General features: G+C 38.6%; 1 protein-coding gene across 1 annotated transcript in view; it reads left to right on the top strand.

Moving 5' to 3' along the window:
* Positions 1-3,198: 3,198 nt before the first annotated feature.
* HNF4A (hepatocyte nuclear factor 4 alpha) overlaps positions 3,199-17,188 on the top strand; it is a 104,110-nt gene continuing 90,120 nt past the window's right edge. Inside the window, exon 1 of the mRNA XM_070744696.1 lies at positions 3,199-3,296. Coding sequence (XP_070600797.1) covers positions 3,245-3,296 — 52 coding nt within the window. The 5' untranslated portion in view covers positions 3,199-3,244. The remainder of the gene's footprint in view (positions 3,297-17,188) is intronic.

The raw sequence follows: 17,188 nt of genomic DNA on the forward strand, positions 1-17,188 counted from the left end.
ATAGTCATTTTTCTTCTTTTAATAATAATTGAACACACTATTTTTATTCCTCCATTACTCACAATTATTCTAATTTTTTAGAGTAATTTGGGTTTTTTAAAAATTTTTAAAAAGAAAATGTATTTCAATTACCATTTCATTCTCTTGCAATAATGTTTCACTTGGATGCGATGACAAAAGTCCACCTTTGATTTGCATATAGCAAATGCTTTGCCAAAATGTGTCTCCTAGATTAAATAAGAACATCATCCTGGTTACAGTGGTACATCTACTTACGAACTTAATTCGTTCTGTGAACAGGTTCTTAAGTAGAAAAGTTTGTAAGAAGAAGTAATTTTTTCCCATAGGAATCAATGCAAAAGCAAATAATGTGTGTGATTTGGGAAACCACAGGGAGAGTGGAGGCCGTTTCCTCCCAGGAGATTCCTAGAGAGGCCCCATGGAGGCTTCCCAATGGAAGATTCCTAGAGAGACCCCTTTTCTGGCCCTGTTTCCTCTCAAGAGATTCCTAGAGAGGATCCACAGAGGTGCCTCCCCACCTTTTCTGGCCATGTTTCCTCCCAGGAGATTCCTAGGGAGGCCCCACGGACGCTTCTCCCTGCCTTTTCCGGTTACAGTTTCAGAGGCTTGGGTTTGTAAGTGGAAAATGGTTCTTGAGAAGAGGCAGAAAAAGCTTGAACACCCGGTTCTTATCTAGAAATATTCATAAGTAGAGGCATTGTTAGGTAGAGGTACCACTGTATTTCACATATATGCTGGCAGTAAAGGGCTACCCAAAATTTTACTATCACACTGTGGGCGTGGCTTATGCCTTTTCTTTCAATACCTTTCACAGCAAATTGGGTGCTCTGGGGTGGAGCTCCATTTTTGTTACTCCACTGCGTTCTCCTCCCCCCCCCCCCATCCGGGCAGCAGCCCACCCCTGTATGCTGGACATATATAAAGAACATAGTTCTCAGTAAAATCATTAAAACAGTGCATTCACCATATATTGTGTTTGTCTCATTCATATAACATTTATTTTGTCTTATTTGATTAGGCACTAGACAGCTTGTGCACCAGTAAGATATCATTTCAAAGATATTTCCTTACCTAAACAGAGAAACAGAATCACCAAGGGTGGGCAATGTAGGATAAAGAGTATCATTACTAGGTGGATTCACGGTTGGCTGATCAACGGCACTCAGTGTGGAGTCTCAATGGAACTATATCTACATGGAGGGAAGCACGCAGTGGTTCTGTCTTAGGACCAGTGTTCTTCAACTTCTTCATAAATGATCTAGATGAGGAGAGAGAAGAAGAGCTTATCGAATTTACAGATGAACTAAACCAGGGGGAATTTCAAGATGGGCCAAGGTGACACAGCAGGTAGAGTGCTGCACTGCAGGCCACTGAAGCTGACTGTAGATCTGTAGGTCAGCGGTTCAAATCTCATCACCGGCTCAAGGTAGACTCAGCCTTCCATCCTTCCGAGGTGAGTAAAATGAGGACCTAGATTATGGGGGCAATATGCTGGGTCTGTTAAAAAGTGCTATTGCTAACATCTTGTAAGCCGCCCTGAGTCTAAGGAGAAGGGCGGCATAAAAATATCGAATAAATAAACACTTTTATGTCGTGAGAAAACATGCAGATTGTATGGCAAGATTCATTTATTAGGAATCCGCTGCTTGTAACAAAGGAATCATTCTGTAACAGCATGTAGCAACACGCGGCTTGGGTTTCCCTCTTTTAAAGGGCTCAGGTTTTGGAAGCGCGGCTTTGACAGCGCTTCCCGCTTGCGGCTTAACCAATTACTTTGAACTATATACAGCAGGTAATTTGAAAAAGTGATTGACACCCCCGTATCTATGGATACAGAACAAGAAGTATCTTGACCAGGGATAAAATGCACTTACATTTCCGACCAGCTCGCTAATGTGCACTTACACTCACACCATCATCTGCGCAAGAGCTTGCTTCACTCATACACACGCCATTGTCTGTGCATGCGCTCACTTCACCCGTGCCTGTGTCATCATCCGTGCATGCGCAAAGCTTTCTGCGCATGCACAGAGGATCAAAACTAGGATGTGATTGTTCCACCCCTGATCTTGACAGATGGAATACTGGGCCTATCTAACAAGGTGCAGTTCAGTGGTGAAAAAAACAAGGCCCTGTATGTTCCTAAGCAAAACAGTTAACAACTGTTTTGCTTAGCACCATAAATTTGGGGATCAATTGTGATTGTAAGTCAAGGACTATCTGTATAGATACATTCAACGGAAGTTCTACTATCCCGTAAAAAATAAAAGATCCCAACATCCCTGCTAAAATCAAAGCTAATATAAGCAGGGCAGTTCTGCATGCAGCTGCTTTGACTGTTAAAAAAATAATTCCAGAGTTTTATGTTATTGTTTCCCCCCACTTCTCCCCCCCCCCAGCATTTAAACTTTAAATTGTTTATTTTGCTAATATATGCACTGTGTGTGGTATGCAACCACACTGGCAGTATGGTTCAAATGCCACACATACATTAAAAAAAACAAATTGAAAATGGGCCAGAGCCACTAATACAAAGGTAGCACCAGCCCTCCATCATGCGTAAGCACAATCAAACACATACACACCCTGTTTTATTTACACACTACACAGAACCTGGCACTAGTTCATTCACCACTGTATATTCTTTACCTATAAACAAATGCATGTCTGGCTACAGAAGTGGGCTGCTTATCCCCAGCGACAGCATAGGGATCTATCTGCATTTGTCGGCACACAAAGCCATTGTTCTTCGTGTTTGTTTGGTAAGGGCAATAAAATGTCCCATGTCTCAGCAGCTGTAAAGCTAACCTAATTCACACCTCCTCCTGGGAGGTCCTCCTGCATCTTTGTTCCGGGTTGCTTCTCTGTGCCTCTTTGCCAGGGAAAATCCAGAGGACAGCGATTTTCCGTCGCAGGGAATCACCTCGGGCCTGAAACCAGGTGTCAGTGGAAATCCCAAAAGTGTGCTATAAAGTCATGTTTGAGTTTCAAGCTTGGGAGCAGTCACTATAGCTACCGTGGCAGACGGCACCTTGCAAGTTGGTTTCCATACTAGCTTGGTTACTATTTAACATCTCCACCCACATTAGGCCTGATTAAGCAAATCAATAAGATAACAGGCGAGGCAGGTTTCCTCACCCTTCCCCTCCCTCCCTCCCTCGCCCAGCTTCTTTTCTTGTCATTTTACACTTTCCCATTTTCTTCAGAATTATACTGATGAGAAATGGTCAATGTAAGCACACAGCTAAGTGCTAAGATGGAGGGCCCTCCGTACGGTGAGTACACAGGCTCCTGTCTGCCTATCTTTTCTTGTTTTTGAGGAGAGACGCTCGGAGGTTGAGCCAAGCTGTGTACACTCAGGGCCGACGAATCCTGCTGTTTGTTGTTGATCTATGGAGACCTTATGCGCTAGCCCAACTCACATTTCCTGGCTGTCCGTGGTCTCGGATTCCCTGGCGTTGGCTTCCTCTTTGTCTGTTGGAGAAGCAGCCCTGCTGCCCTTGACTTGAAAAAACGAACAAGCATTCCTTAAATTGAGTCTATTTTGATTTTTAAGTGAGAATGGATTTGCCAAAAAAAGAAGAAGAAGAAGTTTAATGTAAAACCAGCAGGAGATTGCGAACTTAGCTCAGCTAACCTTAGAATTGAGACGGGACAAAAGGAGGTTTTTTTCAAACGCAGTATTGAAATTTGTACCTTACTGTTGTGTGTGTGTGTCTGTGTGTAAGAGAAAGAGAGACCATGTCAACTTTCGCACAAAACTTTGCAAAGAGATGTAACAAATGAAGGCAGATTTTTCTCAATGAGACTGATTTCTGAATAGATATATATGGACGGACTGTGTTGTGCTGTTCAAATGGCATAAAGTCACACTTATATTTCCAGATATGAGTTCTGAGATGGGCTGAACGGTTAACTCCATAAATATATGCATAATATACTTGTTGTTGGTAAAGATGAACAATAATGACTTTTCTGTCTGAACTGTGCACTCATGCATTAATGGGGCCATTTCCAGTCCTGTTTTTGCTCATGAATTTCTTGTGAATGAAACAGAAAAGATTCTCCCAATACATGCTGTGTTGCTCATTGTCCTTTATTTACAAGAGTGGCAAGTTATAACCATCTCTTCAATCAAAAAAACTAAAAAAAAACCCACCCCAAAGTTATAACCTACTGGAATAAGGATTTTTGTTATTCATAATACTTGCATATTATATATTAATAAAGTATATTAGTAACTGAATATAGGCAACCAATCATTACAAATCACAACGAGCTAAGCTTGAATTAAACTAATAATACTATGCTTTGCCTGTTGTATTAATCTATATTATGTTGGTCACTTTAGACAAGAAATATTTGGAAGTGAATCTCAGACGTTAGTGAGATTTCTGATGGACACTAGGACTCTATCTTTGATCTGGTTCACATAACACTTCACTTGGTTATCTGTATTTTTGTGATTCTACATAGTACATACCAATTTCTATTAATGTCATCCCCAGGCACACCCCTTAAGGTGGTAGGTTTGGTTTTGATGTAGCATGCTGTATGCACCCTACCATAATTTACAGCTTGCCTGTTCTTTTGACTCGAATTAGTTCAAACCATAATTAAGCAATATCTTAACACAATATTTATTTATTTATTTATTTATTTATTTATTTATTTATTTATTCAACTTCTATTGTAAGCTGCCTTTGGAGAGGGGCGGCATACAAATCTAATTAATAATAATAATAATAATAATAATTATTATTATTATTATTATTATTATTATTATTATTATTATTATTTGCTGCCCAATCCTGAAGGACTCAGGGTGACTTACAATAAAAATATACTGTAAATAGAAATACAAATAGATACAAAGCAATAATAATAGTCCTCATCCTGTGCTCCTGGCCACTGTTCCCTCTAGCGGCTAGGGGAGCTGGGCATCGGAGTTGGGATGGAGAGCAGCAAGGAAAGAGTGGGGAAGTCTTGCACCAGCGAAGGGGGAGGGAGAGGGAGAGAGAAAGGGAGGGAGAGAGAAAGGGAGGGAGGGAGGAAGAGAGATAGCAAGAGAGAGAGAAACAGCAAGAAAGAGAGAGAGCAAGAGAGAGAGAGAAAGAAAGCAAGAGAGAGAGAGAAAGAGAGCAAGAGCAAAAGGAAGGAAGGGAAGAAGGAAGGAAGAAGAAATGGAGGGAACAAGGAAGGAAGGAAGAATGAAATGAATTGTTTGTTCCATTTTCGCTACCCCACTGCATTCCCCCCAGTCTGGGCAGTAGCCCTCTCTGACCTACTATGTTTTTATATCTCTTACTCATTAACTTATATGTAATCCTATATTTCCTAAATCCAACATATAATTTCTAGCTGCTGTTGTTGTATGTGGTATAAGATATTGATTATTTTTATTTGTTTTTCCTTTTATGATCCGTAACAGAAACAATTCCAGTTCTATAATTTTGTTCTATAATTTCCTCTATCCACTTTTGAATCTTTCTCCAGTATTTTTTTGCCCTCTGGGCACATCCACCACATGTGGTAGTACATCCACCAATCCAACATTTCCAACATTTCATGGTTATATTTGGAGACATCTTCGCCAATATTGTCGGAGGCAGGTACTATCTATAGAACATTGTATAGATGTTTTCTTTATAGGATGCTGCTATTGTGAGTTTATAATTTTGGTCCCAAATTTTCTCCCAGTATTCCAATTCAACTGTATAACTAAAATTTTGAGCCCAAATCACCATTACTTCTTTTACTTTTTGCTCCTCCATTTTAACATTTAATAGACAATTATACGTTTTTGTTATATTTTCTCTTCAGTTCCCATTAAAAGTTTATCCAGTTCTTGATATTTTTGTTGCATTCAGAATTGTGACAAATCTTTTTTGCACCTAGGTTGAATTTGGAAGTAAGGCCACCAATCTATTTTTATTCCAACCAACATCAAATCTTCTTTTGATTTAAGATTATTTTGTTTGTCCAATAGATCTGAATGGGACACTGGTGGATAATTTCAAGTCAATATATTTGTTGACGCTTCATTCTTCATGTTCTCCACTTTTAATGGAGACATCTTCAGTTTGCCTCTGCTTTCCTGGAAGTTGTAAAAGAAACAAAAAAAACTTTGTATTGATTTGTTAAGAACAAATCATGCCAAACCAACCACATTTCATTGTTCAACACTGTAACCAAACTAGTAGACCATCAAAATACAGTGGACATAATATACAGTACTTGGACTTCAGCAAAGCATTTGACAAAGTAGACCACAACCTACTTCTTTGTAAGCTAGAAAAAAGTGGAATAGACAACTACCCAACCAGATAAATTAACAACTGGCTGACTAACCATATGCAATGAGTAGTCCACAATGGGTCCCAGCCCACATGGAGAGAATTAAGCAGTGTGGTACCACAAGATTCCGTCCTAGGCCCAGTACCGTTCAATACCTTCATAAATGACCTAGATGAGGGAACAGAAGGGGAACTAACCAAATTTGTAGATGATACCAAGGTAGCAGGAATAGCTAACACCCCAGAGGACAGGCTCAAGATCCAGATGGATCGTGACAGACTTGAACACTGGGCCCAATCTAATGAAATGAAATTCAATGCAGAGAAAAGTAAAATCCTACACCTAGGTAATAAAAACCAAAGATATACATATAAACTGGTAGAAACCACACTTAATAGCAGTGACTGTGAGACAGATCTTGGAGTCTTGGTGGACAACCAACTAAATATGAGCTATCAATGTGCAGCAGCAGCCAAAAAAGCCAATGCAATCCTAAATTGCATTAATAAAGGGATACAATCTAAAACTAGGGAGGTACTAATACCACTCTATAAAGCCTTAATTACATCACATTTAGAGTACTGCATCCAATTTTTGTCACCAAACTACAAAAAAGACATTGAAACTCTAGAGAAAGTGCAGAGGAGACAAACCAGGATGATTACGAGACTGCAAACTATAGGAAGAGCGGTTGCAGGAACTGGGCATGGCCAGTCTAGCTAAGAGAATGACCAGGGAAGACATGATAGCAGTGTTCCAATATTTGAGGGGTTGCCATAGGGAAGAGAGGCCAGGCTATTTTCCAAGGCACTGGAAGTCCAGACAAGGAATAATGGATGGAAGCTGACCAAGGAGACATCTGACCTGGAAATAAAGACAAACTTTCTGATGGTAAGAGTGCTCAACCAGTGGAACAACATGCCTACAGAGGTCATGAGAGCTCCAATGCCTGAAACTTTCAAAGGAGTTTGGACTGCCATTTGTCTGAAATGATGTAGGGACTACTGCTTGAGTGGGGGGGAGGGGTTGGACTAGATGACCTACAAGGTCCCTTCCAACTCTAATAATCTGTCTGTTTGTATTGTCCTTGTTAAGAAAAAATCTGGACCCCCTCCAACTATAATGTTGCCTTTCTGCACAAAGATGAGGGACACCCTTGTGTTCATTTCCTGTGGTATCGTTGACTGTAGTGTATTTTCCTTTCTTATCGTGAAAGAATTATTTTGTGCTTGGAATAACATGCCAGAAAATCTGCTATTAAATTGATGGGTAAGGCCAAGGTAAACATGAAAATTGATTTTATTTATTTATTTATTTATTTGTTTGTTTGTTTGTCCAATACACAAATACATAGGAAGAAAATAAACATGAAGTAATACATATAAGGATAAAAGTGAAAATAGAAGAGAAGATATATGAAAGGAAGAAAATATATATGATATATGAGATAAAGGAAAGACAATTGGACAGGGGACGAAAGGCACATTAGTGCACTTATGTACGCCCCTTACTGGCCTCTTAGGAACCTGGAGAGGTCAATCGTGGATAGTCTAAGGGAGAAATGTTGGGGGTTAGGGGTTGACACTATTGAGTCCGTAGTTAAATAGAAGTGGGGGGTTTTCATGCTAACTGCCATCTAATTGGTACCCCAGAATTAATGTCTTGTAAGCATGGTGATACCACCCATTTAATGCAGCCTAAATTTGGAAAATGAGTTGGAATGATTCACTGTGGCTATCATCTGATACTGTCAAAATTATTCTTTCAACACAGGTCAGCAGGGTGCCAACAGTGAGAATCAAAAAGTTTAAAATGGTGACTATGACCACACAATTAAAGTCTCCCCTCTGCCCCAATTTACATCCAGTCTTCTTATACACTACCCCTTGTAGGTTTGTTTTATCTCTTTGGGTTCCATATCTCAATTACTGTTGTAACAGTACATTATACTAATCCATATGAATGAGTTCTAAAGCTTTTAGAGCTGATACATTCAGGCATTTAAAAAGCTGGCTATGAGGTAGGAGACCCAGATTAAAATATCGATTTAATCATAACACTCACAGAGGTGTCATATCACAGGATAAATGTGAGAAAAGAGTACACAGGAAAATTGCTCTGGAGAGAACCTCAGTGTCAGGCACCTTATCCTGCCACTGGATCCTCAGAATTCTATGGAGTCAGGTCATGTGGAAGGGGTTTAATTGCCTAGCGTGTCTCCTGTATATAGTCCAATCTGACTGGCATACAACAGGGTAGTTAGCACTTATGCTTGGTAGATTTTAAGCTTTGTAGCAAGGCTTATTCCACGCCGGTTCCACACGTTAGTCATTAGTCTACCAATGCAGAACTTACCTTGGCGACCTATAATTGCTTCTTATATCAGTTTGTTTAAGTTGGTGCCTTCAAAGGATATACAGTACAGTTACAGCTGCTGTAGAAATGAATTTTTCAGTGAGTTCTTTAGAAAAATGTGGGGAGAAAGTTCTCCTCCGTTACTATTACTTTGATGACACATATATTGTTTGTCTGTATTTGTATATAATATAGAAGGCCCAATGTAGATGTGTTTACATAAAATGCCAAGCATCATTAATATTAATCTTGGTAGATTCTCTTTGGTTTAGCACAGTGGTTTCTAACGGGGTTTTTGGCCATGCCCCACCTAAGCATCTTTAAAATCCTGATGCTCCCACACCTTGACATATAATTTTTACTATTCAAAAGGTGAATTCCTATTCATGTGGAGGAAGCCTAAAAGGCTATTAGCTTGGCTTAAACAATGTTCCAATTGCCCCCACTAAAACTCAAATTGCCTCCCTGCGGGGTGTGTCCCCCACATTGCGAAGCACTGTTTTAGCATGTTGTCAGAACCCAGCCTGTTTAGATTATTTAAAGGATTTTATGAACCCAGAAAATCAAGTTAAGCGTGTTGTATGAAGATACAACAATAAAAGTAAGAGATTTGGACCAAGCAGTTCATTTATTTCTTTCCTTAAGAACAAGACAAAAGCAAGAAGAGAGGAGAGGAAAGAAAAGAAAAGGGTTTTTCCAAGATAGCATAGAGAAGTGGGGGATTAATTTATCATCCCCCATTGTTCTGTCAGATTATTACTGCATTTGTTTCTAGCATTTTTTTCATTCTTCAGCCAAAATGGTTTACATATAAATCAGAGGGGGGCATTCAAACCACCAGCGACACACAAAATGCATGATACAAGGTTGGGGGGAACCTCATCAACCAAAGCTTTAAGTTAAGAAAAGATTTTAAATTGTGATTGGATATAACTTGGATGAGAATAAGTTGGTTTTTCAATGGGGTATATCATTTTTCCTGATCATTTGTACAACTTAATTCATTAATATATATCTAGGGAAAGATTTTATTTATTTATTACACTGGGGAACAACAATTTCGTTGTCTTAAATTTGTGACTTGTTTTCAACTCACTTTTGGCCTCTGGATCCAAAAATAACCACAGGTTTTGTCTATCACGTCAACTTTTTAAGCTCCAGGATACCCTCAAAAGTCATACAAATTGTGCATATAAAGTAAAGTAAAAATACTGTTTACAAAGAATAATTTTACTCATACAAAGGCTATAATAGTAACTGCAAATTAAATTGTGTTCATACTAATAGTTGTTTTTTTTTATCGAACGGTAATTATACATATTAAGGTAAAAAATTTCGCTTATAGCTTTTTCTGGAGTATTTAATCTGTGGACATTCTCGCTTGATGCTCCAACAATAGTCAGCCATCATATGTATATATCTCATCTACCTTGACACTGTGCCTCCATGACCTTCAATCGCTCACCCTGCTTATCACTGATTGCACCAAGATTTTCCGGGAAGTTAGCAAGGTGTCTATGTAAAAAATGCAATTTGATGCTCATGTTGCCTAATTAACTATATTATATATATAAGGTGTAGAGAAAAAACTTGACATGGTAGAAGGAAACTAACTACAGTTTTGAAACCAGCATGCCTAATTAACCATAAAAAAGCTCAAATATCAAACTGAACAGAAATTGTGTTACAGATTGTTCCCCAGTGTTATTTATTAATTAAATTTGTATGCTGTCCACTCCCAAAGGATTCAAGGTGCCTTACATGAAGATGAAGGAATTATTCTCTTCAACATTTTCAGTAGAATATTTAATACGTTATTTTTAAAGAGAAGCCTTGCCCTGCCTCCAGACATAGAGGAAGATTCATTTGATGTACAAGTACTTTAAATTATCAAATGTACATTTTTGTAAAACCAGTAAGTTAAAATATGGTGGAAAGTTATTTCAAATTTCCAAATGTAATTCCTTTTGATTATGGAATCATTGATTTAATTGGTCAAAGTTGGAGGAGAGAAAGAAATTGATAAAGGATGCAGCAAGAAGAGAGGGGAAATTTAAAAAGCTGATAGAATTAGGGCTAAGTATTTTTTTTAAAAGTTTTAGAGTATGTATAGAATATAAACAAACAGCAAGAAAGAGCCACATGAAAGTGCAGCATCTACCATGTTATATATTGAATATACAGTGGTACCTCTACTTAAGAACTTAATTCGTTCCATGACCAGGTTCTTAAGTAGAAACGTTCTTAAGTAGAAGCTATTTTTCCCATAGGAATCAATGTAAAAGCAAATAATGCATGCAAACCCACTAGGAAAGAAATAAAAGCTCGGAATTTGGGTGGGAGGAGGAGGAGGAAGAAGAGGAGGAGGAGAGTCGCTGCCGAGGGAAGAAGGTGAGATGAGGGGAATCAAAAAAATTCAAAACTTTAAGGCTTAAAAAAAAGAGGGACTCTGAGGCGGCGAGGAGGAGCACACGCCTCCAATACACCCAGTGCAAGGCTGCCTCCCATACACTGCCTCCTGTACACTGGCTGCTGCTGCTGCTACCTGCTGCCTCTTCCTTCCCATGCTGAAGGGCTCCCCTCTCCTCTCGCTAACTCGCTAACTTTGTAGCCGGCACCTTTCCTTCGCTGTGGTGACTCCTCAGCTGCTCAGAGTGAATGGAGCGTTTCTTTTCTCTGGGCGCTGGCAGAGGTTTATTCCCTCTCCAAGCGCCCAGAGAAAGGAAAATGTTTCGTTTGCTCTGGACTGCCAAAGTCTCCTTAAGAGTCAACAAAAGGCTCCTCTGGCAGCCCAGATGGCCGGGATTAAAGGGGGAATGGCAGGAAACTGACCGGGCCTTTGTGCTGCTCTCAGATTTCCTGGGAGATTTTTCCCGGCTCAGGTTCTTAAGTAGAAAATGGTTCTTAAGTAGAGGGAAAAAAATCTTGAACACCCGGTTCTTATCTAGAAAAGTTCTTAAGTAGAGGTGTTCTTAAGTAGAGGTACCACTGTATATAATTGTGTTAAGCCCTGTAAAGTGAAACTAATCATAAGATGACCCTGACTGTTAACTCCAACTGTTTTGGAGGAAAACTTAAAACATTCATATTTGGGCGGGCTGTTTCAAGGATTATGATTGGTTGGACTGTGGTAGACCTGTGGACCTAGAGTATAAATTATTGCCTAGAGCAGGGGTAGGCAATGTTGGCTCTTCTATGACTTCAACTCCCAGAATTCCTGAGCTAGCATGAATGGCTCAAGCATTCTGGAAGTTGAAGTCCACAAGTCATAGAAGAGCCGACTTTTCCTACCCCTGGCCTAGAGTATAAATTGCCTGCTGTTCCTCAGTTCCAGTTTTAAGTCAATAAATGCTGTTGTAGCTATGCTGGTCTGCTTCTTGTCTAGTGAAGCTCACTACAGCATAGACCACACATTATATTAAAAGGCCAGTCCCAAAAGAAATGGGTTAATATTTCATTGACAAAGCATGAATCTCAACTTCAATTCTCATCACTTCCAAATGAATGATAGCTTGCAGTGCCTTCACTGAACTTCCACTAAATGAAGACAGTATTCTGATATTTGAATGTAAATATAATTCCAGGACATACACTTTTTAAATATGGAAACTTCACACATCATTCATGAATTTTTACAAAGATTCCACATGATATCTATCTGCATCATCCATACATGTATTTCACTAATATTTCAGTTCTGCTTTTTTTCTTGCTACAAGAAATTGACTATGGATGGAAAGAACATAATAGGAAGATAGTCCTTTTTAGGGTGTGATAAAAAAAAAGTATGATTGAATTCCAGTGAAAGAAGTTGTGTGAAAAACGCAGATTTTTGCACCTCCTCTCTTTTTCAGTGGCTGTGACTTGCCATGTAATTATGGTTCCAGAGCCATCTAAGAAATAAAAAAAATAAAACTGGCGACTTTTCTAAACGAGTTATAAATTGACCACTGGGTTCCTTCCAAAAACTCCAGTGAAATTGAATTTTTGATTTGCTAGTGATTTTTCTTTCTACTTTTTTGCTGAATGGATTCTGAAATAAGTTCAGTTTAACAATAATTTTGAAGCATTGTCTTTCTTTGTGGATTCTCAAGATTGTCATTGGGTTTGAAAGTTATTTCCAGTGTTTTAATTACTAGGAGCTTTGAGGGGAATGAGGACAAGATGTTCCCAGTGTTTCCAGCCCAAATTAGTCTTTTGGCTAAGTCCACCTACTTTAGGAAATCAAATTCAATAAAAAGGTCCTTCTCCCAGCAACACAAAAATATGGGGCTTAGACATGTCCTTCTCATTTGCCCATACTGAGCACTGAGTAAATGTTACTAATCCTTCATCCATTGTCAACAAGGTATTTATAGAGTATCTGTTCCTAGGTAATCCACAAATACATATACAAATGGCACAGGAAGGATAGTAGCTTATAGCACTGTCGTTTAGAGAACCTCAAAACAAATGATGACCCCCATAGAGTCGGGTGCTCTGGAAACTCATAATACAATTCCATTATTTCTTAACTTACTCATCTTCTTTAATACAGTAGTACAAAGAAGCATTGTAAAAGAATCAGGCAAATGAAAGTTCTCCAGAAGAAGAGACTATTTAATATCTCAGGGGTTGCCACAAAGAAGAGGGAGTCAAGCTATTCTCCAAAGCACCTAAGGGCAGGATAAGAAGCAATGAGGGGAAACTAATCAAGGAAAGAAGTAACTTAGAACTAAGGAAAACATTCTAGACAGTTCAAACAATTAATCAGTAGAACAACTTGCCTCCAGAAGTTGTAAATGCTCCAACACTAGAGGTTTTTAAGAAGAGATTGAATAACTATTTATCTGAAGTAGTGTAGGCTTTCCTGCCTAAACAGGGGGTTGGACTAGAAGACCTCCAAGGTCCCTTCCATCTCTGTTATTCCATTCCAATATGAGATTGAGTAAACAATCCTTTTTTATTCCATAATCATATTATTTATCTAATCCAAGCTCATGGTCCATCTAGTCTGCCCTTATACTATTTCCTGTATTTTATCTTACAATGGATATATGTTTATCCCAGGCATATTTAAATTCAGTTACTGTGGATTTACCAACCACATCTGCTGGAAGTTTGTTCCAAGGATCTACTACTCTTTCAGTAAAATAATATTTTCTCATGTTGCCTTTGATCTTTCCCCCAACTAACTTCAGATTGTGTCCCCTTGTTCTTGTGTTCACTTTCCTATTAAAAACACTTCCCTCCTGAACCTTATTTAACCCTTTAACATATTTAAATGTTTCAATCAAGTCCCCCCTTTTCCTTCTGTCCTCCAGACTATACAGATTGAGTTCATTAAGTCTTTCCTGATACGTTTTATACTTAAGACCTTCCACCATTCTTGTAGCCCATCTTTGGACCCGTTCAATTTTGTCAATATCTTTTTGTAGGTGAGGTCTCCAGAACTGAACACAGTACAGTGGTACCTCGAGATACGAGTTTAATTCGTTCCGGACCTGGGCTCTTAAGTCGAGCAGCTCTTATCTCGAACGACTTTTCCACATAGGAATTAATGTAAATAATTTTAATTGGTTCCAGCCCTCAAAAAACTCACAGTTAGTCTAAATTATGCAGAAAGACATGTTTTTAATGAAGAAATGTACATGTACATATAAATGAATAATGAAGTTTCTTTCACTTAACTTGTAAACTTTCTTAAACTTTTAAATTTACATATGTTCAACTTCTCTGCCACCCAATCCTGTAGGACAGAGGTCCCCAACCCTTTTTGCACCAGGGACCGGCTTTAAGCGATCAAGAGAGGAATGGGTGAATGAATGGGCGGAGGGTGGGAAGGAAGGAAGGAAAGAGGGAAGGGACAGGAACAGAGGAAGGAAGCAAGGAAACTTATGAAAGGGGAGAGTAAGAGAGGAATGAGTGAAGGGAGGGAGGGAGGGAAGAAGGTGGGAAGGAGAAAGAAAAGAAGAAATAGAGGAAGGGAAGGTAAAAGAGAGAAAGAAAAAGAGCAAGAAAGAAAGAAAGAAAGGGGGAAGGGACAGGAACAGAGGAAGGAAGCAAGGAAACTTATGAAAGGGGAGAGTAAGAGAGGAATGAGTGAAGGGAGGGAGGGAGGGAGGGAAGAAGGTGGGAAGGAGAAAGAAAAGAAGAAATAGAGGAAGGGAAGGTAAAAGAGAGAAAGAAAAAGAGCAAGAAAGAAAGCTGCAAGCACCCCCCCGAGCCCCCCAGGCCGGCTGCAACCTTTTAAAACACGCGCGCCGCTTCGCAGCTGTCTCCTGAAGCCGAACGCGGAAGTTAGCGTTTGGCTTCAGGAGACAGCTCCTTGGCGCTTGTATCTCGAATTTGGGCTTGTAAGTAGAACAAAAATATCTCTCCCCTCCCAGCTCTTATCTCGAGTTGCTCTTAAGTAGAGCAGCTCTTATGTCGGGGTTCCACTGTACTCCAAATGTGGTTTCACCAGCCCTCTATATAAGGGGATCACAATCTCCCTCTTCCTGCTTGTTATACCTCTTGTGCCTCCTAAATCCAATCTATTCTACTCTGCTAGGTTAATCCTTGCCTTTACATTTCCACAGTAGTGGAAATATTTCCTTTGATCTTGCGGAACATCTCCAGATTTTCAGAGCATGTTTTCAGGAAGTGTTATAGGATTACACTCCTCTACCCTCTACTGTCCTCTTCCTTGCATTAAATCTGGATCCAACTGACTATTACTAATATATGTGCAAGATGAGAATTAATCTAGAACCAATACTTTGGCCCAATGAATACATCTGTAATTTTGGAGAGTTTGTTATTCACACTAACACATGCAATTAGAACTAGGATCTATTCACAAAATGTTACCATTATGATGGGCATTTACTAGATCTTTAACTGGAAGCTGGATGATTGCATCCACACTATGTACTTCCATCCCCGCACTCTGTTTGAGTTTTCCTTAATCTCGTGCTGTTAAACTATAACTACCATAATTCCCAAGTAATATGACTGGAGATAGTGTCTTCCACATTTTTTGAGCTGCAACTACCACAGATTCTTATGGTTTGACATAACAGCTGGGTTAATTAGAATTGTAATTCTCAAAAGGGAGAATACCAGATTATTTATCCATTTTTGGATATTTTTTATTTTTCTCCACATTTAAACATAAGACTTCATATACCTTCAATACAACTTATTATGCATGTATAAATTTTAAAAAATAATAAACTAAAGCACATTCCAATTTTGCTTTTTATTATTTTGTCTTGGGGCTATTCCGCCTCTACTACCTATTTTCTTACTCCTGCTTGCTCCTTCTACTACCTTTCCCTTCTCCTTCCTCCTTCTTTCTCCTATTCTTCCTCACCTCTCTCCCCTTTCTCTCCTTTCATACTTCCCACCCACCCACAAAATCCTTCCCTAATAATTCTATTACAGTTATATGACAGACTACAGTGTTTTTCTTCATGATCACCCCTCTTATTTCTTAATCTCCTATCTGTTGGATTCATATCTTAACTTTCGGTATATGTACTTTAACTAGTGTTGTCTCCTTTATACCTAGTTTTGTCTCCTGGATCTACCACCAACCAATTCAATTTTTATTCCAGATTAATTGCTTTAGCTATATTTTACAAGATAATTGTTGTTTCTTATGCTTCTTAGATTTAGGCCATATTGCTTCCTCTTTTTCTTTAATATCTTAACTTATCTTTTGTTTTCTTTTTCAACCATTTCTAAATGCCCAATAAGAAATCAAAATCTAACTTCCAACTTATCCTGTGGTCTCATATTAACAATAATACTATTCTCTTATATCTTATTTTGCAACAGTAATATCAATAATCACTGTAATTCTTACACTGTGGTTTACTCACATTTACAGATTATTCACATCCTGTATTAGGGAAACTTTATATGTGAACAGATAAACTGCACAATTTATGCTCCCTTCCAACAATTACATTATAAATTCCCTTAGTAATACATCTATCTGCTATGAAATATGAGATTGAGTAAACAATCATTTTTTATTCCATAATCATATTATTTGTCTAATCCAAGCTTGTGCCTCCTAAATCCAATCATTTATCTTTTAATTAAATCTTATTCGGTATTAATGATAATTATGACAATGTTATATATCATAGTACTAAAATCTAAAAAAAAGGAAAGAAAAAAAAGAAAATACAGGTACAGTATATGAATAATCATCTTATTATATTTTGCTAGTATCCATACTCATCAAAAATCTTCACCAGAGTATATAAGATGCCCTTTACTTTGGGGGGAGGAAAATGGGAGGGCGGGAATCTATGTACCAGGTATTCATCTGGTTGGCATCCTTAGTCTGTTCAGCGTCAGCACATTATTTTATCCTCTGGTTAGGGCAGTAGTAGGAAGCCGGGAAGATTGTTAGCACCTAATGAGGATTGGAAAAAAAAAGCTTTGAAAAAACTACATTCGGATATAAGATGCGCCCAAATTTTCAGCCTCTTTTAAATTGTCAGATTATTTATGATTATTTATGATTGTCAGATTATTT

The sequence above is a fragment of the Erythrolamprus reginae genome, chromosome 3, assembly GCF_031021105.1.
Source record: "Erythrolamprus reginae isolate rEryReg1 chromosome 3, rEryReg1.hap1, whole genome shotgun sequence".
NCBI classification, from domain to species: Eukaryota; Metazoa; Chordata; class Lepidosauria; order Squamata; family Dipsadidae; genus Erythrolamprus; species Erythrolamprus reginae.